The sequence below is a fragment of the Caretta caretta genome, chromosome 4 (assembly GCF_965140235.1).
Source record: "Caretta caretta isolate rCarCar2 chromosome 4, rCarCar1.hap1, whole genome shotgun sequence".
Taxonomy (NCBI): Eukaryota; Metazoa; Chordata; order Testudines; family Cheloniidae; genus Caretta; species Caretta caretta.
This window is the reverse complement of record NC_134209.1, coordinates 134,120,373-134,144,815: the sequence shown is the minus strand read 5'-3', so window position 1 is coordinate 134,144,815 and position 24,443 is coordinate 134,120,373. Positions and strand designations below refer to the sequence as shown.

Genomic DNA, 24,443 nt, shown 5'->3' with positions numbered 1-24,443 from the left:
ATTGATTTATTTAACCCTTTGAATTGTTTCTGTAGTCCATTTATGATTCACATTGCTAAATATAGTATGTGCATTCCTTTTCCTGATAGATTGACAACGTACCTATTAAATTAAATGCAACAGCAATCTTAAGAGAAGGTGCTCACTACCAGCGAAAAATGGAACAAGAACTCAGCAGGTACTTTCTGTACATAATATTTCCCAGCTCCTTTTTATACATCCTTTGATATAGAGAGCACATTAAGGGAGACTCATTATATTAGTTTAACTGCAGTTTAATTAATCTGTTAAAGGCATATGAAAATTTGCATGATTAATAATGAGCAGATAGGACTGAAATTAAAGACTACATTAGAATGGCAATGAAGACTTTTTTGTTTTATTGTAGGTAGAGTACAATGTGACTCTGTTCTAATTGAGCATTCTAGCTAATGCCCACTTGTTAAGTGCCATGAATAATCATGTTTTAGATACACATAAGTACATCATTCTGGGTAAGTAATTACACACACACACATCCATGCATGTACGTAGTTATACATACAAACAGATTATGTTCGTACCCATTCAAGTACTTATAGTGTATTTGTTAAGGAACACAAATAATTTTTGGTGTAACTCTGTTACCTTCAGTGGAGTTACATCTGAGCTGAATGTGGGCTATTGTACTCAGAGTTTTATACTCAAACTGGTTACTATTTATGTAATAATACTCACTGGCTTCCATGACCATACAGGACATAGTAGTCATTAGTCTAGGTTTTCAGTTCACCTGTTAATCATTGGGGGTGAGGGAAGAGAGAGTGAATGGACAGTGCAGGTTGTGTTCTTTCACTAGAAATAAATAACATTACAACTAGTAATTTCGACTGAGACAAAATCTAGAATATTGTCATCTTGGGTTAATATTATAAATGTTCCACCTGAGTTAGCAGGCTTAGTGCAAAACATTATTAACCTCTTTAGAAGACTCCAGCCTTCCACAAAAGCTTTTAGAAGTGAACATAATGAGGCTAAGGATTAAATTCAAACCTGTCAAATCTGACTAAAATGAGTGACCCCTTCAAAATGAGAGATGTCACTCATTTGAGTTGCAAGACCCCACATCCTCAAAGGTATTTAGGTATCTAATTCCCACTGATTTCAATTGGAATTAGGCAACTAAATACCTTTGAGAATCTTGGCCAAGGTTACCTATATTCCACATACATTTGGCATTCCATCACTATTATTGTTGAGAATAATTTACATCAAAATAGAGAATGAAACTTCTATGCTATGCTAAAGCATGAATTGCACAGCATTGAGATGCCTGCATGGATTTTTTTTTTTCCTATTTTTTTTTCTTTTTTTTGGTGTCCCTCTGTCACGCTGCGTGGAGTGGTTCATGACCCTGAGTGCCAACTTCTGGGCACACTGTCAAAAAGGTAGAGCAGAGATCTCAAACAGGTGGCTTGTTCTATAATTAGATTTCACCAACCCAGTAAAAACTATGAACTCATGAAGCACTATAACAGTGTTACCATTGAGTCATGGACAGTCCCTTTGGGCATTCCAGCCTACCTTGCCACCCAGGCAAGCTGGACTTTGTGATAGTTGGTTGCTATATGCCAAAGATCACAAACTATTCAGGTTGCTCCCGGTCCCAAGAAACCAGTCACTTACCCCAAGTCAATTTGTACCTAAGTTATCACACCAAAGACAACACTTGTAGCCCATCCTATAGTAAATTAACTAAGGCTTTGTTAACTAAGAAATGAGTTATTTACAGGTTAAAGCAGGCAAACACATATACACAAATAAGTTACACTCTGTGGTTCCAAAAGGTGACCGAGTTATAGTAATCGGTCAGTACTGTGTGTCTTTTAGGTTGACCCTGAGGATCTCAGCTTCTGTTTCAGAGCTCCAGCCCTGTGAGAGTCCAAACAGCAAAAAGAAAAATATTCATGTCAGTGATCTTTATGTCCTCCTTCCAGCATTCAAGCTGATGGGATGAGCTTATTTGCATATAGCACCTTCATGGGTGTGAGAGGGAAATTAACCAAGTGTTTGTATCATGAGGTTCCCCAATGGCCCATTTAGTTTTGACAGCCCTTCTTGATGGGCGTGGGACCATTTCTTCTGACTTGGTTCACAGGTTCAGAGCAAGCATTTTTACAATTATAAAGCAAAACTTGCATATCACTGTATAGCATGGGATATGGACATTACAAGTGAAATTAATTCATGCAGCAACATACAAATATTCCATAGAAACTCAACACATTTTTGTAAGTCTAATGCCTATCTTGAAAAATACTAACACATATGTGAGCTGGTCTGGTTTCCAGCTATGAATTTGTCAGTGCTCAGCTGATGCCTAGAGCCTTGGCAAGAGCTGGCAGCCTGGGGTGAGCACAGGAGACACTGGGTAGAAGCACTTCTCCCACTGGCACTGTCCTCGCCCCCAGCCCAGTGCAAACCAGCGCATGGCACAGTCCGGGGCAAGCCCAGCCTGCCCTGCAAGGCACTTCCCTGGGCCTGCCGGGGATTCTGCAGCTCACCCCGAGAGCAGACCCTCCTCAGCCACAAATTGCAACAACACCCCTGCAACTTCTGCCCCTCCCCCAGCTGGGAGCCGGCCTGACCTGTCCTGCCTCCTCTGCCAAGCCAGGACACCGCACAGGCCAACGAAACCACCCAAAAGTGGGGAGCGGAGCCTGGCTGGTGGGCACTTGCCTCTTACTGTGCCCGGATGCTGGCACCCTCTTGACCATGGCGCCCCCACCCCCCCGACCACGGCACCCACGGTGGTCACCCATGTCACTCACCCATAAGGCTGGCCCTGTCAACCATGTTTGAAGGGGTAACTCAAACAGGTAAATGGGTTTTGCTCAAAGTTTTTTAAGAAATGTTTCAGCTGAAAAGCAGAATTTGCTCATAGCCAAAATGTTCAAATACAGGAACCTAGTGTTAAAGGTTTTCTTCTCCTTTCCAGAATTGAAAGTTTGCTACGAGGTGCCCATGACCCATCTGAATTCCTGGAATGGCAAAAACAGATGCGTGAAAAAGATTTGGAACAACAGCTGGCTGAAATAGAATGTAGGAGGCTACAAGGGAAACTGAGTCACGAGGAGGCAGTTCTAGCACGTCAGAATGTAATTCAGGAAAACAAGAAGAAAGCTGAACTAAAAAGAGAAGAGGTAAAGCATTACAGAATTACTCAGACTTTATTTGAGCTTTATATCAATAAACAGCTTGTTATAACAATGTACAGAAGTTCATTCAAAGTAGGTCTGTGTATTTAACTGGAGTCTGCAACTAGTGCAAAAATCTTGTGCTTTAGTTTACATCCACAGAAGTTCTAGTATGTTGGGAAAGAAAAGGTTTACTAGTATTTGATTTGATAGTTAATATGTGCTTATTAAAGTGAGTAAAAGCAGAAGAAATATTTACCTCTGAATCCCTTGTTGTCTTGGATTTCCCATTCTTTGTAACTAAGAAGTGCGGACATCAAGAGATTAAAGGCAGTTATTTTCAGTGGACTCATTAGTAGAAGAATAACTATGTTATGGTGTTTGAATAGGATCAAAGCAACAAAAAGTCTGTCAGATGTCTGGGCTCACCTGATGTGTTCTGTGCCAGCGGTTCTAACTTTAGCAGCCCTAGGACCCCCATTTTGATTTAAATTTTTTCGCAGACCCACAAGCCAGGTTTCTAATTTTCCCTGGGGGTGTTCAACCCCTGGGCCCCACCCCCACTCCGCCCCTTCCCACAAGGCCCCACTCCTGCTTCACCTCTTCCCACCTCTGCTCCACCCCTGCCCCTCCTCTTCCCTACCTCTTTCCGTCCCTTCCCCCGAGCACACCCCATCCCCGCTCCTTCCCCTCCCTCCCAGCGCCTCCTGCACGCTGCTGAACAGCTGTTCTGCAGCATGCAAGAGACACTGGAGGGAGGGAGAGGAGTTGATCAGCAGGGCCGGTGGTCCTGGATGTGACTCGCGGACCCCCTGGAGTATCGTCGCGGACCCCGATGATGGTTTGAGAACCACTGCTCTGTGCTATTTAGGATATACAGAACCTCAATGGTGGGGAAGCGCAGGAGACCACTTTATAGATGTGCATGCATATTTTATGCTGAACAGTTGTTTCATGAAATACACTTCCAAATGCACAATCTTTGAGCTAATTCATCTCCTCTCACAAGCCAATACAGACGGTAGCTGAAAACATGCTTTCTCTGTATTATAGAAAGGTAATGCAGGCTCATTACGGGACCATAGTTCAAGTTAGCCCTGTATCAGGGTTGCCTGAGAATAAAACATGTCTACATGGGACACTCAGGAAAGTTAAGGAGAATCAACTAACGGTGTGAAGGCAACGCGCATAAGTTAAAGCAGGTATGGATGCTTCCATTCAGGAGGAAATTGGCCTTCTCTTTGGAGAGGATTAAATTACAACAAATTCAGGCCAGTTTACTTCTGAATGAGAGCATCCATACACGCTTTAACAAATGTGCATTGACTCCACACCTTCAGCTGAGTCACCTTAGCTTTCCTGAGTGTCCCTGTGTAGACAAGGCGTCAGTTAGTCATGACCAGGGCAGAAGGTAACTCCTTATGTGCTCTGAAAAACAGTTGGGAGCAAATCTATGGAGATGGTGCAAATGAACTTTCCCTCCCCTTGGCTGTCTGTGTGGCCTTCTGAACATCCTGTCATGTTGGTTTTCCTGTAAAGGGGGCACAGAGGTTACTGCAGCTGTAGAGTTACAACAAACCCTGCAGAACTGCTATCGAAGAATGAGGCAGAATCAGGATCCTCGAACTGGGGTTTCCCTCCTGTCTCCCTCCTTACACACTTGTTACTTTTGTAGAGGCTGCAATCCTGCTAATCCAGTTGTTCTTACCCGTTTTTAACAGCTTGCAGCAAAGAGAGAAGAGTTGTTTTTATCATTTTCTTTACTGACCTGTTGTTTGTTTGGGGTTTAGACAGCAGAATTGATGCACCAATATGCAGAGAAACGTCTTCAGGAAGCGAAGGAAATGAGAGAGTTGGTGGAGCAAGTAGTGGAAGGACATAAAAATGTGAAGCAAGCACGAATGAAGCTCCAGAAGTACAAACGACAAATAGGTATTTGTGTTGCCAAACCCCTAGGATATGATGGCAAATTTCCAAGTCATTTTATCTTTATTTTAGTGGGCAACTCATCTAAATTTTGTTGAAAAAGAAGAGGGGGAGAAATTCAGAATATATGTTCCCGTAAACAAGTGGACCAATGTAATAAGTGAATCTTTGAGCCCACTCTAGCTGAAATGAGCATCTAAGCTATGCTACTGGCCCAGAGAAGTTATTCCCTGTGTTTAAAGGGGAAGATGCAGAATCAGGCATTCTGAAGCTACCAGTCTACACTCCTGCCAGAAGTGGTACATGTGACTGCCTGTTCTGATTGCCATACCAGTATATGGTGATCAGATTCATGTGACTCATACTGAATCCCCAATGTCCTAAAGAGAAGACTTGTTGGGCCAACTGAAAATTTTAAAGGAGACATAACTCATTATTGACCTCTTCCAAGCTGAGGAGGAGGAGAAGAAAGCAGCCACTGAGATAAGAGAGAGTTTCTTCTCTAAACCAAAATAAATCACTGGGCGTGAAAAAGGAGAGCAGTGATTGGAGTGGAGAGTGGATGTTGCTGGCTTTCCACAATTCTCCAAGGGGACGTTCCAGTTTATATTTTAGCTCAGATGACTTAGTGGTGGTCATGAAGCTGGTCTCTTCCTCCATCCAAAGATATGCATGGTACTTACTCCATTATAGGACTGCACTAATACCTAGTGAAGGAATAGGCAGTCTCTAGCCTTGAGAAATATAGAGTGCAGAAGATGAGCCCTCAAATGCACAAGTTCTCCTCTGCCTGGATAGGGTCACACCTCTGTCATTCAGATTTTAATTCTTGTTTTTAGCTTCTGAGTGTGATGCTTCCCAAGGGTCCCCAGGGCTGTGAGGTACCTCGCTACCACCTGCTGTTCATGTGAGGAAACCTTGTCTGTGCCTGCTGTAGGTCAGCTCCCCAACTCCACTGGCCAAGGGCAACATAAGCATTCCCCTCTCAGCCTACACAGGCCCTGCTGTCCTTCTGTAGGTTAGCAATAGGCACACTCCAACCATAAGCCCTTGGATTGTCCCCCTGGAGTGTCCAGCCTCTAGTCTTTTGGACACCCACAGTATTCACAGATTCAATGCTCCCAAAGCAACACCATGCCCCAGCTTACCAGATACACCTCACATTACTGCTCTACTTTAACACTCAGCACGTAGGGAAGTTTATAGTTAAAGTCTGTTTAACAAAGATTCAAGTGATAGCAAGTATAAATATTGGAGACAAATGGTTTCATATAAAATAAAAACACATTTTAGAACCTAGACTTACTTAACTAGTTACTGTCATGTCTTATAGGTCAAAGCTCACCCAAAATCCTTCCAGCATATTACAGCCAGGCTTGGCTGCGGTCTTCCCTTCATGAGACAAGTCGTGCTGTCAGCTTGCCTCCTCGGTGGAAAAGATCCGAGAGTGTCCCCCTGTACCCCCAGTCATCTTTGTCTTTACTCATAAATAGGACAGTCTCCTGTGTGCCTCTTTCTTGTCAATTTCACAATCTCTTGATTAGCATTGAGCTCAGACTGTAGATAGGCCTCCATTGTGAAAGTGACAATACACACATGACCAGCCAGAGAAAGAGAGAAGCATCTCTTCCGTCCTACCTGACAGCAGCATGTTTATCACTTTCTGGTGACCTGCCTTAACTCACATACCTTAAGAACATAATTTCTTAAACATTATCTGTACATACATTTTGCAATGATTATTTGGCTCTTGGTAGAGGCTTCACATGCCACCCTTTGGTCAACTTAATTTGCGTATATCTGACCCAGGAGATCCCTGTAAAACTCTATGCGGCCCCTGTGCCCTCTGCCAGTTGGCACCAAGAGGTTCCTGGGTTACACTGAGTAAGCCAGTCTTTCTCCTAGATAGGTGAGCCTGGCAGTGAGCCAGAATCCATAGCTTTCCAGAGTACATACAGCTTGGAAAGCTATGAATATTTGATGCTAGACAGAGTCTGTACTTTAAATAAATGAAACTACGCATTTTCCTATTTTTTTTGGTCTCGAGTCTAAACTAGAAAATAAATTACCACATACTAATTGTGTCAACTGTAAGTATAAACTGCTTTATATTTCAGTTCTGTGTCTGTAAGTCTCATAGAATCACAGATATTAGAGATGGAAAGTAATTATTAGTCTCTCTCATCATCCTTCCTACCAGGGCAGGGTAACAACCTGAAGTATATTCAGATCAGTATTAGTCATTATTCACACATGTACAAGAATTCATCTCCAGATGTATTGCAGCATCCGACATGCAGCTAACATGGGTTATTTGTTTTCTCTCAGTTCAGGAAGTGTCTGAGGAGAGCCGAGAACTTCTTCGTCAAGCTCTGGAAGAAGAAGAAGAGAAGATTAGGAAAAGATATGAATTGATTCAACAGATAAGAGCTATAGAATCTCTGCCATTCTTTAGGAACAAGTTTGTTGACTTAACCCAGGTAGGTTCATAAGGAAAAAAATAACTGTTTTAGAGGTATGTTTACCTTTCACACAGGCGTGAATTATACTGCATACAAAAATATTGCATGTTGGATACATGCAATTAGAGATGAGCCCAAGACATGCAGCTTTGATTGAAAAATTAAATCTGAACCTGAATTTTCCCAGAGTTTATAAAATGAACAATTTATAAGAGAAAACATCACGAGCACAGATCAAATCCTAAACCCCATTGAAGTCAATGGGAATTTTGCCATTAAGTCCAGTAGTGCCAGGATTTCATCCTATAACATGTCTCTTAAGACATTTCCAAGTAGAGCCCCTAGATTGCTCTACCTTCACAGTAACTGTTTTGTCAATACTTGGAGCTCTCATGTCCACACATAGAGCTTGGAATGATGTAGAGGTGTTCATATCACTGCAGTGACTACACTGACTCTGAGTAAAGCTATGCCTCCTATACTGTGTCTCTGGACAGGAAACACAAGCGTGGCAATTGCATTGGTGCAATTAGTCCTCCTAGCACAATCCCACAATGCTCCCACCCACCCTTCAGTGACAACATTAGCAATTGGCTCTGCCACCTCTCAAGCCAGCCACCTACTGGCTGCATACAGGCCCAAAAGCACCTGATGCAAAACTTGACTGGTCTCAGCTCTGCCCAGGATCTCGTCTTCCTCCCTTGCCCCTTCCCCATATACCCAGAGCAGCATAACAAAACAAAAAGATAAAGCAAAATAAAAGTTGACTAACACTTGTAAACGATCAGAACTGCTCTCTTTTAGTTTTTCCTTTCTTCCATGGGAATTCAGCTGAAAAAGAAAAAGAAAAAAATCCTTAATGGTTAGTTAGCAGAAACCAACAGAGAGATGCTGTTCCTTCCATGGAGAGGGCGTTGCTGGTGCAGCAGTCCATATGCTCCTTTAGCAGTATCTTCCAAACTCTTGATATCTAAAAGCAGAAAACAGACCTGAGTCATTAGTAGCCTACTTACCCCTCACCATCTCCTCAGATCCCCAAACAAATCCACCATGTTACCTCGCCATACTTCTCCAAAATCCACTTTTGTCCCTTCTGCCCCATCCCATTTCCCTACCCCCTGTTTCCCAAAGAAGCTATTAATTCCCTGTGGGGGACACTGCATTAGTAGTGAGAAGAAGGGAGGACTGGCTGGACAGTGTCACTTGGGACCTTAAAGGGAAACACAAGAGAATGAAACTGGGATCAGCTACAAAGCAAAGTATAAACCTAACAAAATAAGAACAGAAAAAAACAATAGAGAAACCCAATTTATCTGAAAAAAAAATGAATAACTGAAGAAAAAAAGAATAAAGTCAACTTCCTTCTCCCTTGGAGCACTATCAACCAAAGGCGGTATCCACCTAGAGCATAGACCCTGCTCTTGACAGTGCATATACAGACCTTCACATGGGATGAAGCTATTTAAAGCAGACAATGGAGCAAGCCAAAAATGTGAACAACTACAAATAGACATTATGTCTCAGAGGTTATATACCTATTCCCTGGGGATGTGGGAAAGAGTCAACAATCCACAAGCTCTGCAGTGCTCACAGGGAGTGCTGTGAATGCACGCAATGCACTTTGTGGACCCTGAACAGGCTCTCTTGTGTGTTCACATTGCAACTTGCACTTTTATGACTGAACCAGTCTGAGCAGCAGTGGTGCAATGGCACAGTTCTTTAATGTAGTCAGGGCTTGGAATTACAGAGCTCTCTCAATCACATGCTGCTGTGGAGCAGCACTCATTGTCTGGTTCATTAAAACGAAAGGGATGGGAATTCCGGTACTTTCTCATTTATAGGCCTAGTTCATTTCATTGCCATTGACAGTGGGCAAAATTTTGCAGTCAGCTCCTCACATACAGCTCCCATTGTTCCCATTTGTATCCAAGGGCAGTATTTGGCTTTAAATATGGTTTCCTATCTAACTTATTCTTGAGAGGAGATTCAAATAGCAAGTGAACACAACACATTTGAAGTCATATTTGAAATACTCATTCCAAATCAAGCCAAAGGGAAGCCCTTGCTAAATGTAAATTTTGTAAAAGTGAGCTGGTCATTCAAATTACAACCAGATAAAGAAAGGAATGAGAACTCTCAGGTTTACATTATAATTTCCTAGTAGTGCTTAAGATGTGACTCCGATTTCAGTTAGTACATTTTACTTGCTTAGCCTGCATTTCTCTTTTGTAAAAATACACTTTCAAACTAGATGAAATAGAATTTGAGTCCATGAAATTCTCACTTACTTTCATAATCTTTAATGTCCCCAGCTATCCACTTGGTGGCACTCCAGTTACATGAACAGCAGTGTTATCTACTGTGCAGGAAAAGGAGCCCCTTCATATATTCCCAGGACCATCCCACAAAGATTTCTGAAACTCAGTCACCACGTTGGGCTTCTAAGCAAATCCGCTTCCAAAAAAGGACATTGCACAGTCTCCCTACTAAGTTTTCACACACCACCACCAGAATCTCCATCCTGTACTAATGCATTTCCCTTTCACTTCATGTGTTACAGCTCTGCAACAATGTACTGACTGGGTCAAACAGTAGATGAGGGGATAGTTCAAGGATATGCATCTTGAAATGTGAAAATTAAAATGCATCAGGATGGACAAAAATAGTCGTTTTTTGGTGTGAAACTGATGCAGTTTTGGAAAGGAAACTACTCAGAAGCCCAGTATTTGTGTCTATATATGCACCCATCAGCATGCATTGCACTGGTACAGGGTGGAGGTACTGATGCACATGGTGTTGAGACCCAGCAATGTCCTTTTGGAAGAGAGATTGCTTAGAAGCTCAGTGTGATGATTACATAATTTTGATGTTTGTATTTCAGAGGTCTGTGAGGTACAATAACTGGGGTGATCCTGTAAATATGTGGAAGGGGTCCTATTCCTTCACAGCAGATAATTTTACTGCTTATATATGGCTTTGGTAGTGGGCTAAAAATGTCAAGCCCCTAAACTTCTGTTTAGAAGTGTCCTGATTTTCTGAGATGCTGACCACCTGCAGCTCCCATTTTCATAGATTCATAGATATTTAGGTCAGAAGGGACCATTATGAACATCTAGTCTGACTTCCTGCACAACGCAGGCCACAGAATTTCACCCACCACTTCTACGAAAAACCTCTCACCTATGTCTGAGCTATTGAAGTCCTCAAATCGTGGTTTAAAGACTTCAAGGAGCAGAGAATCCTCCAGCAAGTGACCCGTGCCCCATGCTACAGAGGAAGGCGAAAAACCTCCAGGGCCTCTTCCAATCTGCCCTGGAGGAAAATTCCTTCCCAACCCCAAATATGGCGATCAGGTAAACCCTGAGCATATGGGCAAGATTCACCAGCCAAATACTACAGAAAATTTACTTCAATGAGGGTTGTGGTTTCTCAGCACCCTTGAAACTCTGGCTGCTTCTCTTTGGGCTCCTAAATCCAGAATTCAATGCCAAACTTTAGGCACTCAGATTTTAAAATGTTGGCCTTGGACATTAAGGGTCTGATCTTGCCAGGTGCAGAACAGTTAACTCCTATTAACCTCAGCTGTTAAATGCAGGTGCTCAGTATTTCACAGGATCTGGCCCATAATCTGCAGCTAGATTACTCTTCCACCCAAGTGGAAAAACAGATACTAGCAAACAAATGATCTCAGTATTTATTTTTGAATGTATATTCCCTTCTGGTTTTACAGATTTCACAGTTTTCCAAATTTAAAATGATGCTGTTAACTTTTAAACTTCCTATTAAAACTGGATTTTGTGTTATCTAGAATCATTTCTGGTCAGATAAAACTGGACTTTTATATTTGTGGTTAGTTCAGTTTGTTTCCTAGATGAGATTTCTTCTGTGAAAAGTTGTATTGTCACATCTTAGACTCATGTACTATGATACATCTCTGAAAATGATTTCTATGCCACAGAAAGTAGCTTGTAAATAAGTTAAGGCCAAATCCTGCTTAATTGAAGTCAAAACTCCCAGTGACGTCAATGTGAGCTGAAACATGATCAATATAGTCTTTTTCCACTCACTGATTTGTATTTCTGTAGACTGCTGGCTATGGCTTTAGAGGTGAAATGTCAATAGTGGAACTGCGTGAACGCCTAGCTTTACTGAAAGAAGCACAGAAGAAGGCAGAGGAGGAGAAGAGAGACCAGATAATACATGAAAAACAAGCCAAGGAACAACAACTTCTAGACAAACTGGAGCAGATTTCCCTGTTCAGAGCAGCACTTGGAAGAGCAGCTGCATTAAAGTTAGTTTAAAATACCATAGAGATGTTTAGAATATTACATCGTTGCTAATATCTTGTTGTTTGCAGGAATGAAAGATTTGGGGTGAAATCCTGACTCCATTTATTAGGACTTCTGCGATTGTCTTCAATATGGGCATGATTTCAATCTTGCTGTTCAAATTAGGGCTCTTGATTACTTGCAATTAAGTCACGTGATTAACTCAAAAAAATTAACTGCGATTAAAAAAATTAATTGCAATTCATTAAATTACAATAGAATACCAATTGAAATGTATTGAATATTTTTGGATGTTTTTCTACATTTTCAAATATATTGATTTCTATTACAATATAGAATACAAAGTGTACAGTGCTCACTTTATATTTTTTTATTACAAATATTTGCACTGTAAAAATGATAAATAAAAGAAATAGTATTTTTCAATTCACCTCATATAAGTACTGTAGTGCAATCTCTTTATCGTGAAAGTGTGATTTACAAATGTAGATTTTTTTTTGTTACATAGCCGCACTCAAAATCAAAACAATGTAAAACTTCAGCGCCTATAAGCCCACTCGGTCCTACTTCTTGTTCAGCCAATCTCTAGGACAAACAACTTTATTTACATTTATGGGAGATACTGCTGCCTGCTTCTTATTTACAGTGTCACCTGAAAGTGAGAACAGGCATTTGCATGGCACTTTTGTAGCCGGCATTGCAAGGTATTTATGTGCCGTTATGCTAAACATTCATATGCCCCTTCATGCTTCGGTCACCATTCCAGAGGACATGCTTCCATGCTGATGACGCTCGTTAAAAAAATAATGCGTTAATTACATTTGTGACTGAACTCCTTGGGGGAGAATTGTATGTCTTCTGTTCCGTTTTACCTGCATTCTGCCATATATTTCATGTTATAGCAATCTCAGATGATGACCCAGCACATGTTCATTTTAAGAACACTTTCACAGCAGATTTGCCAAAATGCAAAGATACCAATGTGAGATTTCTTAGAAAGATATAGCACTCTACCCAAGATTTAAGAATTGAAATGCCTTCCAAAATCTGAGAGGGATGAGGTGTGGAGAATGTACACTTTGTATTCTGTGTTGTAATTGAAATCAGTATATCTGAAAATGTAGAAAACATCCAAAAATATTTAAATAAATGGTTTTCTATTATTAACAGTGCAGTTAATCACACGATTAATCATAATTAATCGCAATTTTTTTAATCACTTGACAGCCCTACCTAATATATATCATACAAATCTACTAAATTTGAATTTAAAGATGTAAAGTATCCTTAGCATATTGGTACAGGCTCTTTGTTGTGACTAGATTCTGAGTACCAAATATTCAGACACAAAATCATGTATCTGGAACAAGAAAAGGAGTACTAGTGGCACCTTAGAGACTAACCAATTTATTTGAGCATAAGCTTTCGTGAGCTACAGCTCACTTCATCGGATGCATTCAGTGGAAAATACAGTGAGGAGATTTATATACACACAGAACATGAAAAAATGGGTGTTACCATACACACTGTAAGGAACAAGCCGTCAGGAACAGTATCCCCGATAATGTCATGGCACACCTGGTGGCTGAACTTTGTGACTTTGTCCTCACCCATAACTATTTCACATTTGGGGACAATGTATACCTTCAAATCAGCGGCACTGCTATGGGTACCCGCATGGCCCCACAATATGCCAACTTTTTTATGGCTGACTTAGAACAACACTTCCTCAGCTCTCGTCCCCTAATGCCCCTACTCTACTTGCACTACATTGATGACATCTTCATCTTCTGGACCCATGGAAAAGAAGCTCTTGAGGAATTCCACCATGATTTCAACAATTTCCATCCCAACATCAACCTCAGCCTGGACCAGTCCACACAAGAGATCCACTTCCTGGACACTACAGTGCTAATATGCGATGGTCACATAAACACCACCCTATACCGGAAACCTACTGACCGCTATTCCTACCTACATGCCTCCAGCTTTCACCCAGACCACACCACACGATCCATCGTCTACAGCCAAGCTCTATGATACAACCGCATTTGCTCCAACCCCTCAGACAGAGACAAACACCTACAAGATCTCTATCAAGCATTCTTACAACTACAATACCCACCTGCTGAAGTGAAGAAACAAATTGACAGAGCCAGAAGAGTACCCAGAAGTCACTTCCTACAGGACAGGCCCAACAAAGATAATAACAGAACGCCACTAGCCATTACCTTCAGCCCCCAACTAAAACCCCTCCAACGCATCATCAAAGATCTACAACCTATCCTGAAGGACGACCCATCACTCTCACAAATCTTGGGAGACAGGCCAGTCCTTGCCTACAGACAGCCCCCCAACCTGAAGCAAATACTCACCAGCAACCACACAACAGAACCACTAACGCAGGAACCTATCCTTGCAACAAAGCCCGTTGCCAACTGTGTCCACATATCTATTCAGGGGACACCATCATAGGGCCTAATCACATCAGCCACACTATCAAAGGCTTGTTCACCTGTACATCTACCAATGTGATATATGCCATCATGTGCCAGCAATGCCCCTCTGCCATGTACATTGGTCAAACTGGACAGTCTCTACGTAAAAGAATAAATGGACACAAATCAGATGTCAAGAATTATAACATTCATAAACCAGTCGGAAAACACTTCAATCTCTCTGGTCACTCGATTTCAGACCTAAAGGTCGCAATATTACAACAAAAAGACTTCAAAAATAGACTCCAACGAGAGACTGCTGAATTGGAATTAATTTGCAAACTGGATACAATTAACTTAGGCTTGAATAGAGACTGGGAGTGGATGTGTCATTACACAAAGTAAAACTATTTCCCCATGTTTATTTCCCCATCCCCCACCTCCCACTGCTCCTCGGACGTTCCTGTTAACTGCTGGAAATGGCCCATCGTGATTATCACTACAAAAGGTTCCCCCCTCCCCCCCGCTCTCCTGCTGGTAATAGCTCATCTGAAGTGATCACTCTCCTTACAGTGTGTATGATAACACCCATTTTTTCATGTTCTGTGTGTATATAAATCTCCTCACTGTATTTTCCACTGAATTCATCCGATGAAGTGAGCTGTAGCTCACGAAAGCTTATGCTCAAATAAATTGGTTAGTCTCTAAGGTGCAACTAGTTTTCCTTTTCTTTTTGCAAATACAGACTAACACGGCTGCTACTCTGAAATGTATCTGGAACAGCAACTTTACCTCCATCACTTTCTATTTCTAATTTCTAGTTAATCAGAAACAATTCCATATCATTAGAATGATCCTAGATAGCCAACTAAAGTGGTTTCTCATTTCCACCTAACCAATACACTAACTTCACAATATCCTTCCTTAAATCTCATTCTCTATGTGGAGAGGCTAGACTGTGTATCTTGGAGCTTGTCTACGCTTACCGGGGGATCAATGAGCAGCGATCGATGCATCTGCGGTTGATTTAGCGAGTCTCAGATTACTCTCCTGTCAACTCCTGTACTCCACCAGTTCGAGAAGAGTAGGGGGAATTGACATAAGAGCATCTCCTGTCGACATTGTGTAGTGTGGACCCCATGGTAAGTAGATCTAAGCTATGTTGATTTGAGTTACATTATTCACGTAACTCAAATTGCATAGCTTAGATCAAATTTCCCCTGTAGTGTGGACAAGGCCTTAGTTAAAGACATGTTAGGGAACTATATCTTTTCATAATCCACCTCAGTTACTAATAGCATGGGGATAGATCAAGAAGAAATATCTTAAAGATTGTCTAAATTGTATTTATTATTATTCACTATTGTATAGTGCCCAGAGTTCTGGAAGGTGCTTCATACATGCAGAAGGCAGGTCCCTGCCCCAGAGAGCTTAAAGTCTAAACTAAAACGGTTTACAAATAAAGGAAGGCAATGCAAGACATGACATGTGCATGTGTGCACACACAAACACACATGGGTGTCTTGTTCCTTCTTTTTATTGTATCCTGACCTCGTGGCTAGTTGCTATTATTTTATTGCTGATTAACTTTAATCTTTTCCTTTTGGGTTTTGTTTGGTGTTTTAGTTCTTCTTATATTTAATTTGTGTATCAGCTTGTCATGTGTCAGTGGCTCAGAGTCTTAAGATATAAGAACATAAGTATGGCCATACTGAGTCAGACCAAAGGTCCATGTAGCCCAGTAACCTGTCTTCCAACGGTGGCCAATGCCAGGTGCTTCAGAGGGAATGAACAGAACAGGTAATCATCAAGTGATCCATCCCCTGTCACCTATTCCCAGTTTCTGGCAAACGGAGGCTAGAGACACCATCCCTGTCCATCCTGGCTAATAGCCATTGATGGACCTGTCCTCCATTAATTTATCTAGTTCTTTTTTGAACCCTGGTATAGTCTTGGCTGTCACAACATCCTCTGGCAAAGAGTTTCACAGGTTGACTGTGGGTTGTGTGAAGAAATACTTCCTTTCACTTGTTTTAAACCTGCTGCCTATTAATTTCATTTGGTGACCCCTAGTTCTTATGTTATGAGAAGGAGTAAATAACACTTCATTATTTACTTTCTCAACACCAGTCATGATTTTACAGACCTCTATTGTATCCCATGTTAGTTGTCTCTTTTTCAAGCTGAAAAGTCCCAGTCTTATTGATCACTCCTCATATGGAAGCCATTCCATACCCCTAATCATTTTGTTGCCTTTTTCAGTACCTTTACCAATTCCAATATATCTTTTTTTGAGATGGGGCGACCAGATCTGCATGTAGTATTCAAGATGTGGGTGTACCATGGATTTATACAGAGGCAATATGATAATTTCTGTCTTTTTATCTATCCCTTTCCTGATGACTTCCAACATTCTGTTTAACTTTTTTGCCTGCTGCTGCACATTGAGTGGATGTTTTCAGAGAACTATCCACAATGACTCCAAGATCTTTCTTGAGTAGTAACAGCTAATTTAAACCCCATCATTTTGTATGTGTATATATAGATTCAATCAGGCCCAAAGCAGCTGCTTCTGCATATCCTAGGGCTTGTCTACACTTACCGGAGGATCCATGGTGTGGCAATTGATGCATCAGCAGTAGATTTAGTGGGTCTAGTGAAGACCCGCTAAATTGACCGCCAATGGCTCTCCTGTCGACTCCTATACTCCACCTGATCGAGAAGAGTAAGGGGAGTTGACAGGAGTGCGTCTCCCATCGACGTTGCATAGTGTGGACCCTGCAGAAAGTAGATCTAAGCTATGTCAATTTGAGTTACGCTGTTCACGTAACTCAGATTGCGTAGCTTAGATCGACTTTCCCTTTCGTGTAGACAAGGCCTTAGAAGTTTCTATCATTGAGGTACAGAAGGCTGCTACTTGAAGTTCAATTCATTTTATTGATTTAGCTTCCAGTTCTCATGCTCAGTTCCATAGAGCAGCCCTGCAATCATTATTTAACTAGTTTTCTGTAGTCCCAGCTCTGATTGGCTTTGTTACTGCAAGTTAATCCCCAAAGAGTGCGACTCTATGTTGTCACTACTCAAAGGAGAAAGAAAGGCTATTATTTAGTAACTGTAGTTCAAGTCAATTGACAGCATAGGTCTGCCCTGCCCAATTGTCTGGTATCTCTAGAGTGTATTCTGATTAAGAATAATGGAACTGAAATAGAGTTGGGGCCACTGCTCCTTATAAATTCCTGGCTCTGAATTTTCAGTGCTCTGAGGGAGCATGCAAGGAATCCCCAGGGTTACTACTTTCCAGAGCTCATCTACTACCAAGAATGTTGTTCCATGCTGTCTACTCAAAGAAGCGTTTACTGTGATAGATAAGTAGCCTCTGCATTTTGGTTGATGAAGGATTCCTTTAAAATGCAATCTTTGTGTTATTTTAGATCAGAATGGTTCTAATACCATAGGTAAGACCAAGTTCAATTAGTTTTCTTAGCTGCTATGTTTGGAAAGTTATTTAGAACAGACTATCATGCCAAAGATGACAGAACCCCAATGAAACAACACTTGTTTGCTGGCAGTGGTTTTATTCAGGCTCATGGTGACAGTATTAAAAGATACTTTAATTTGAAGGAGACCTTATCTTACACTCAAAAATATTTAAAGTTTAAATAGTTTTGTAGGAAATTAGATGTGACATGACTTTGCCAGGGAGCTATGATTGGAGAATCTACATACACAACCAACAAGTGTCGGTAAAGTGTCCCAAGAATATTGTTCTCCAGGCATGTACTTAGCAGCATTATCAGATAGTGTGCAAGTCTGTGATGGCATTTCTGTTACTATAGTATGACTGCTAACCTATTTGCAGATGATGGGCCATTTCCTGCAGCTTGCATTTCATCTGAATAAACTACTGACTTTGTATGTTAATCCTGCTGTACAGAGCCTAAATCCTGCATTATCTCAAGTCAGTGTGATTCATTGCTCAGGTTGTATGGATCCCACCAAAGGGGATTGCTTCTAGAGAATTAATTAATTATGGGGATTGAAGAATGAGTAAGATAGCTGATATTCATGAGATACTACTGTGTACAAGATGAACTTACATGTCCTTAGCACATTTAGTCTCAAGTCACCTTATATTAAAAGCTAGTACAAATCAGCTAAGGTGTGATGACTAAACTTTGCTTAAAAATGTGCTCTTCATTTGTATCACTCAGTCTAACTGGGTCCTGAACATGCAGATTACTTTTAATGTAATTTTCAGATAGATAGGCACCACCACAAAATAGCATATCAAGCCAGCATATAATTGATTATATCAAACAAAACAGAAAGTGAAGCCTGATAAATTATTAGGGTATCAGCCTTTAGCTTTACTAGACTGGAAACTATGGCATCCATTACAAAGGCAACCATATGAATGCTTACAAACACTTGAGAAATTAACTAGGTGCACATTCTATGTTCCTTTAACCACTGGTATTGTTGGCACAGTTCAGAAATCAGCAATGATATGTGAAGTGGAAGAATGTTCCAATTATTGGCATGCAAATGAGTACACCAACAGTCCATACCCTTCTGAATGTTCTACTGCATTTGGTAGTATCACACAAAACCAGGTTGCCATGCTGACAAGCCCTGAAGAGGAAAAACACATGTACAAGGTTGCACAGCTGAGGCCTGATTCTCATTTATTCCCTTCCTGCATTTAGGGCAAGGAGGGAGAGGTAAAACAAAAGTGGCTTTAAGCTACCTGTGTGCTCCCCATACTCTTGGGTGTGCATGAGTCAATCTAGCCCCAGGTGTAAGTTAGAGCAGCCTTATGGCTCTCCTTCTAAAGAGCCTCTATATGAGTGATAAGCAGAGAACAGTCATAGTCCACTACGCTTTCCATATTCTCTATCCCAGGGGTATGGGAGAAGGCTTGGTGATATCACAGGACTGGAAGGGACCTCGAGAGGTAATCTAGTACAGTCCTCTGCATTCATGGCAGGACTAAATATTATCTAGAACATCCCTGACCGGTGTTTGTCTAACCTACTCTTAAAAATTCCCAATGATGGAGATTGCAAAACCTCCCTTGGCAATTTATTCCAGTGCTTAACCACCCTGACAGTTAGTAAGTTTTTCCTAATGTCCAACCTAAACCTCCCTTGCTACAATTTAAGACCATTGCTTCTTGTCCTATCCTCAGAGGTTAAGAACATTTTTTCTCCCTCCTCCTTGTAACAACTTTTTATGTACTTGAAAACTGTTATCATGTCCCCCCTCAGTCTTCTCTTTTCCAGACTAAACAAACCCAAATTTTTCATTTTTCCTTCGTAGGTCATGTTTTCTAGACCTTTAATCATTTTTGTTGCTCTTCTTTGGACTTTCTCCAACTTGTCCACATCTTTCCTGAAATGTGGCACCCAGAACTGGACCCAATACTCCAATTGAGGCCTAATCAGAGTGGAGTAGAACAGAAGAATTACTTCTCGTGTCTTGCTTACAGCACTCCTGCTAATACATCCCAGAATGGTGTTTGCTTTTTTTGCAGCAGTATTACATTGTTGATTCGTATTTAGCTTATGGTCCACTATGACCCCCAAATCCCTTTCCACAGTAGTCCTTCCTAGGCAGTCATTTCCCATTTTGTATGGGTGCAACTGATTGTTCCTTCCTAAGTTGAATACTTTGCATTTGTCCTTATTGAATTTCAACCTATTTACTTCAGACCATTTCTCCAGTTTGTCCAGATCATTTTGAATTATAATCCTATCCTCCAAAGCACTTGCAACCCCTCCCCGTTTGGTATCGTCCGCAAACTTTATAAGTGTACTCTCTATGCCATTATCTAAATCATTGATGAAGATATCGAACAGATTCGGACCCAGAACTGATCCTTGCAGGACCCCATTTGTTATGCCCTTCCAGCATGACTGTGAACCACTGATAACTACACTCTGGGAATGGTTTTCCAACCAGTTATGCACCTACCTTATAGTAGCTCCATTTTAGGTTGCATTTCCCTAGTTTGTTTATGAGAAGGTCATGTGAGACAGTATCGAAAGCTTTACTAAAGTCAAGATATACCAAGTCTACTGTTTCTCCCCTATCCACAAGGCTTGTTGTTACCCTGTCAAAGAAGCTATCAGGTTGGTTTGACAAGATTTGTTCTTGACAAATCCATGCTGTTACTTATCACCTTGTTATCTTCTAGATGTTTGCAAATTCATTGCTTAATTATTTGCTCCATTATCTTTCCAGGTGCAGAAGTTAAGCTGACTGGTCTGTAATTTCCCAGGTTGTTGTTATTTCCCTTTTTATACATGGGCACTTATTTGCCTTTTTCCTGTCTTCTGGAATCTCTCCTGTCTTCCATGACTTTTCAAAGATAATCGCTAATGTCTCAGATAGATATCTCCTCAGGCAGCTCCTTGTGTATTCTAGGATGCATTTCATCAGGCCCTGGTGACTTGAAGACATCTAACTTGTCTAAGTAATTTTTAACTTTTTTTTCCCCAATTTTAGCTTCTGATCCTATCTCATTTTAACTGGCATTCACTATGTTAGACGTCCAATCACTACCAACCTTCTTGGTGAAAACCAAAACAAAGAAGTCATTAAGCATCTTTGTCATTTCCACATATTGTGTTTTTGTTTCCCCCCCCCCCCCATTGAGTAAAGGGCCTACCCTCTCCTTGGTCTTCCTCTTGCTTCTAATGTATTTGTAGAATGTTTTCTTGTTACCCTTTATGTCTCTAGCTAGTTTGATCCCATTTTGTGCCTTGGCCTTTCTAATTTTGTGCCTACATAGTTTTGTTTATATTCATCCTTTGTCATTTGACTTAGTTTCCACTTTTTGTAGGACTCTTTTTTGATTTTTAGGTCATCAAAGATCTCCTGCTTAAGCCAGGATGTTCTCTTGCTATACTTCCTGTCTTTCCTATGCAGTGGGATAGTTTGCTCTTGTGCCCTTAATAATGTCTCTTTGAAAAACTGCCAACTGTCTTCAGTTGTTTTTCCCATTAGATTTGCTGCCCATGGGATCTTACCTATCAACTCCCAGAGTTTGCTAAAGTGTGCCTTCTTGAAATCTATTGTCTTAATTTTGCTGTTCTCCGTCCTACCGTTCCTTAGAATCATGAACTCTTATCATTTCATGATCACTTTCACCCAAGCTGCCTTCTACTTTCAAATTCTCAACCAGTTCCTCCCTATTTGTCAAAATCAAATCTAGACCAGCCTCTCCCCAGTAGCTTTCTCCACCTTCTGAAATAAAAAATTGTTTCCAATACATTCCAAGAACTTGTTGGATAATCTGTGCCCTGCTGTGTTATTTTCCCAACAGATGTCTGAGTAGTTAAAGTCCTCCATCACCACCAAGTATACAGACATCTAAGATACTGATTTGATTCCCCTTCCCCCCGCAGTTCTGTCGTTTCTCTCCCTTTTCCCTGCTACAATAGCCCATGCTCCCCCAAATTCCAATCCTTCTCCCAGGTCTGCATATTTTTGACTTACCTGTGGGCTTTGGTCACCTGCCTCCTTCTAACCTAGTTTAAAGCCCTCCTCACTAGGTTAGGCAGTCTGTATCCAGATATGCTCTTCCTCTTCCTCGATAGGTGGACCCCATCTCTGCTTAGCAGTCCTCCTTCCTGGAACAGCATCCTGTGGTTAAGAAAGCTGAAGCCCTCTTGGCAACACCATCCTCACAGGCAGGCATTCATCTCCAGCATGCACCTGTCTGTGCCAGCTCCACGTAGTAGGGAGCCCTCTGTGTAGGGGCATTCTCAGGTGGCAGGTTTTAACCCTGCCTGGGCACCATAACATTTCTTTATGGTAACTGAACCAAGCTTCTGGCCTGGGTATGTAACTTTTACCAGTTTAACAAGCTCTTTGTTTAGGTAGAACAAGTACAGATAAACTGTAAATGGGATTTCAATAGCAAAGCTAGAGAGCTGCTAAAAATGTGCTTATTAGCGTACAATCACCTGGAATCACCTTTCAATTCACAGCCATGTTTGTGGAAACAAAGGAGTTTCAGCTGTTTTATACATTCAGTTGAATTCTGCCTAATACATCCAAAAATATTTTGTGAATGTCACAAAATCTCCTTGTAGTCAAAAAGAAGGCTAAGGCTCATAAAAAAGTTAGACAAGTTTTGACAAGGTTAGGCTGGTGTATCTTCTAAGGTCACAGATATATTACAATGTAAAAGGATTTTACACAGTCATTGGTTTCAGAGGAACAGCCGTGTTAGTCTGTATTCGCAAAAAGAAAAGGAGTACTAGTGGCACCTTAGAGACTAACCAATTTATTTGAGCATGAGCTTTCATGAGCTACAGCTCACTTCATACCATTAATGACCTTGTTGTTCCACCAGGAAATTTTCTTTGCAGGAATTTCTTGATTTATGGTATGGGTGGCTGCTAAGCTGCTTGCTTTGTCTTTACTGAAGACTGTGCCAAGACTCAGTAAGAAAAGCTAAACAATTGGTCATAGAAGGGGCAAAGTTTTGGTTCTTCAAAATATTGTCTGGGAAAGTGTTTTTTGATATATAAATATATATTCTTCAGTATGTGTTTGTAGTAAGTAGGATCTAGCTGCTGAATTCCTACTGTTCAAGTCTTCAGTAGACATACAAACAGCAGGAGGAAATCCATCAACAATGAACTTTGATTATACAGGTTTCAGAGTAGCAGCCGTGTTAGTCTGTATCCGCAAAAAGAAAAGGAGGACTTGTGGTACCTTAGAGACTAAATATGTTAGTCTCTAAGGTGCCACCAGTCCTCCTTTTCTTTTTGATCATACAGTTTCACAGCATTTATTGCAGATGAGCAAACTGCTGTTATGAATGGCAGTAATTTTCCCACTACAGTTAGATGTGTATTACTTTAATTATTTTAGCGGGGAGCCAGAATTTGGTCATTTACATGTCTTGCATCATCACACAGTGTCAGTCAACATGACAATGTAGTGTGCTTAAATGTCAGTGTTGACCCCTGCTACAGATTAAAGTGATTGCTGCTAACAATTCATACATTCATTTTCCCTGCTGAAATAAGTAAGTGGAATAACATGGCAAAAGACAGAAAAAGATTCTGTGAATACAGAGTCCCAGATTGCACCAGGTCACTGAGACTGTAATTGCTAGCAAATCCAAAGAGACACTCCATTCTGATTGTAATATAGAACAATCTCAACCATGAACGTTTCCTTGAATTTTATGAACTAAATTTGTTTTTGATTGTTTAATAACACAAATAAAAAGCACATTTTCAAATGCAGGCATCTAACTATAAATTGGCATGTTTTAGTACACACCAAGACATACCACCTCAAAGCACCACCAGCCCCTGGCAGAACAACAGATGCAAAACCTGCAGACATACTTCCACTGCTGTGACAATCATACCCCTCATGACATACTTTTCAAGATTCATAGGTCCTCCACATGCCGATCACAATAAATAGTGTACCTCATCCAGTGCATCAAATGCCCCAACAGCAACTATGTGCATGAAACCAGACTATCACTATGCTCTCAAATGAACTCACATAGAAAAATGATGAAAGAAAAAAACATCATATCACCTGTGGGTGAACGCTTTTCACAAAGAGATCACTCTATATCTGACCTAACAGGCCCCATCCTCAAAGGAAACCTGTGCAACACCTTCAAGAGACAAGCCTGGGAGCTGAACTTCATAACTCTGCTAGACACTAAAAACCATGGACTCCACAGAGACACTGGTTTTATGACTCATTACAACAATTTGTAACGCAGCCCATGGCTTGCTAACCCTTAATTGCCCACCTTGTTTTAAGTGGTCTCCGACAGCATGTGTGAACCACTTAAGCTTAACAGTATGTCCCAATTTGTGTTTAGGTCAGACACTAGTTACCTTCCCCAGACAGGAAGAAAAGCTCTGTGAAGCTTGAAAGCTTGTGTCTTCCACCAACAGAAGTTGGTCCAGTAAAAGATATTATCTCACCTATCTTGTCCCCCATACAGCTGATCTGGGATAGGGGTAGTTTGGCTGTGTGCAGGCAGGGTGGGTTCTTAACTGTTTCCTGCCTATATTTTGTATGGGGTCCCCCCAAAAGTTCGGAAAACTTAAAAATTCTATGGTATGGAAATAATTTAGAGACTCCAGCAGATCAGAGACACAA

The 24,443-nt window shown here is 41.0% G+C and overlaps 1 protein-coding gene across 4 annotated transcripts in view; it reads left to right on the top strand.

Moving 5' to 3' along the window:
* Window positions 1–24,443, top strand: part of CFAP99 (cilia and flagella associated protein 99) — a 106,088-nt gene that overhangs the window by 63,304 nt on the left and 18,341 nt on the right. For all 4 annotated transcript variants that reach the window (XM_075128092.1, XM_075128090.1, XM_075128093.1 and 1 more), the window contains 5 exons: window positions 90–178; window positions 2,978–3,182; window positions 4,967–5,108; window positions 7,431–7,582; window positions 11,650–11,855. In XM_075128092.1, coding sequence (XP_074984193.1) covers window positions 90–178; window positions 2,978–3,182; window positions 4,967–5,108; window positions 7,431–7,582; window positions 11,650–11,855 — 794 coding nt within the window. The remainder of the gene's footprint in view (window positions 1–89; window positions 179–2,977; window positions 3,183–4,966; window positions 5,109–7,430; window positions 7,583–11,649; window positions 11,856–24,443) is intronic.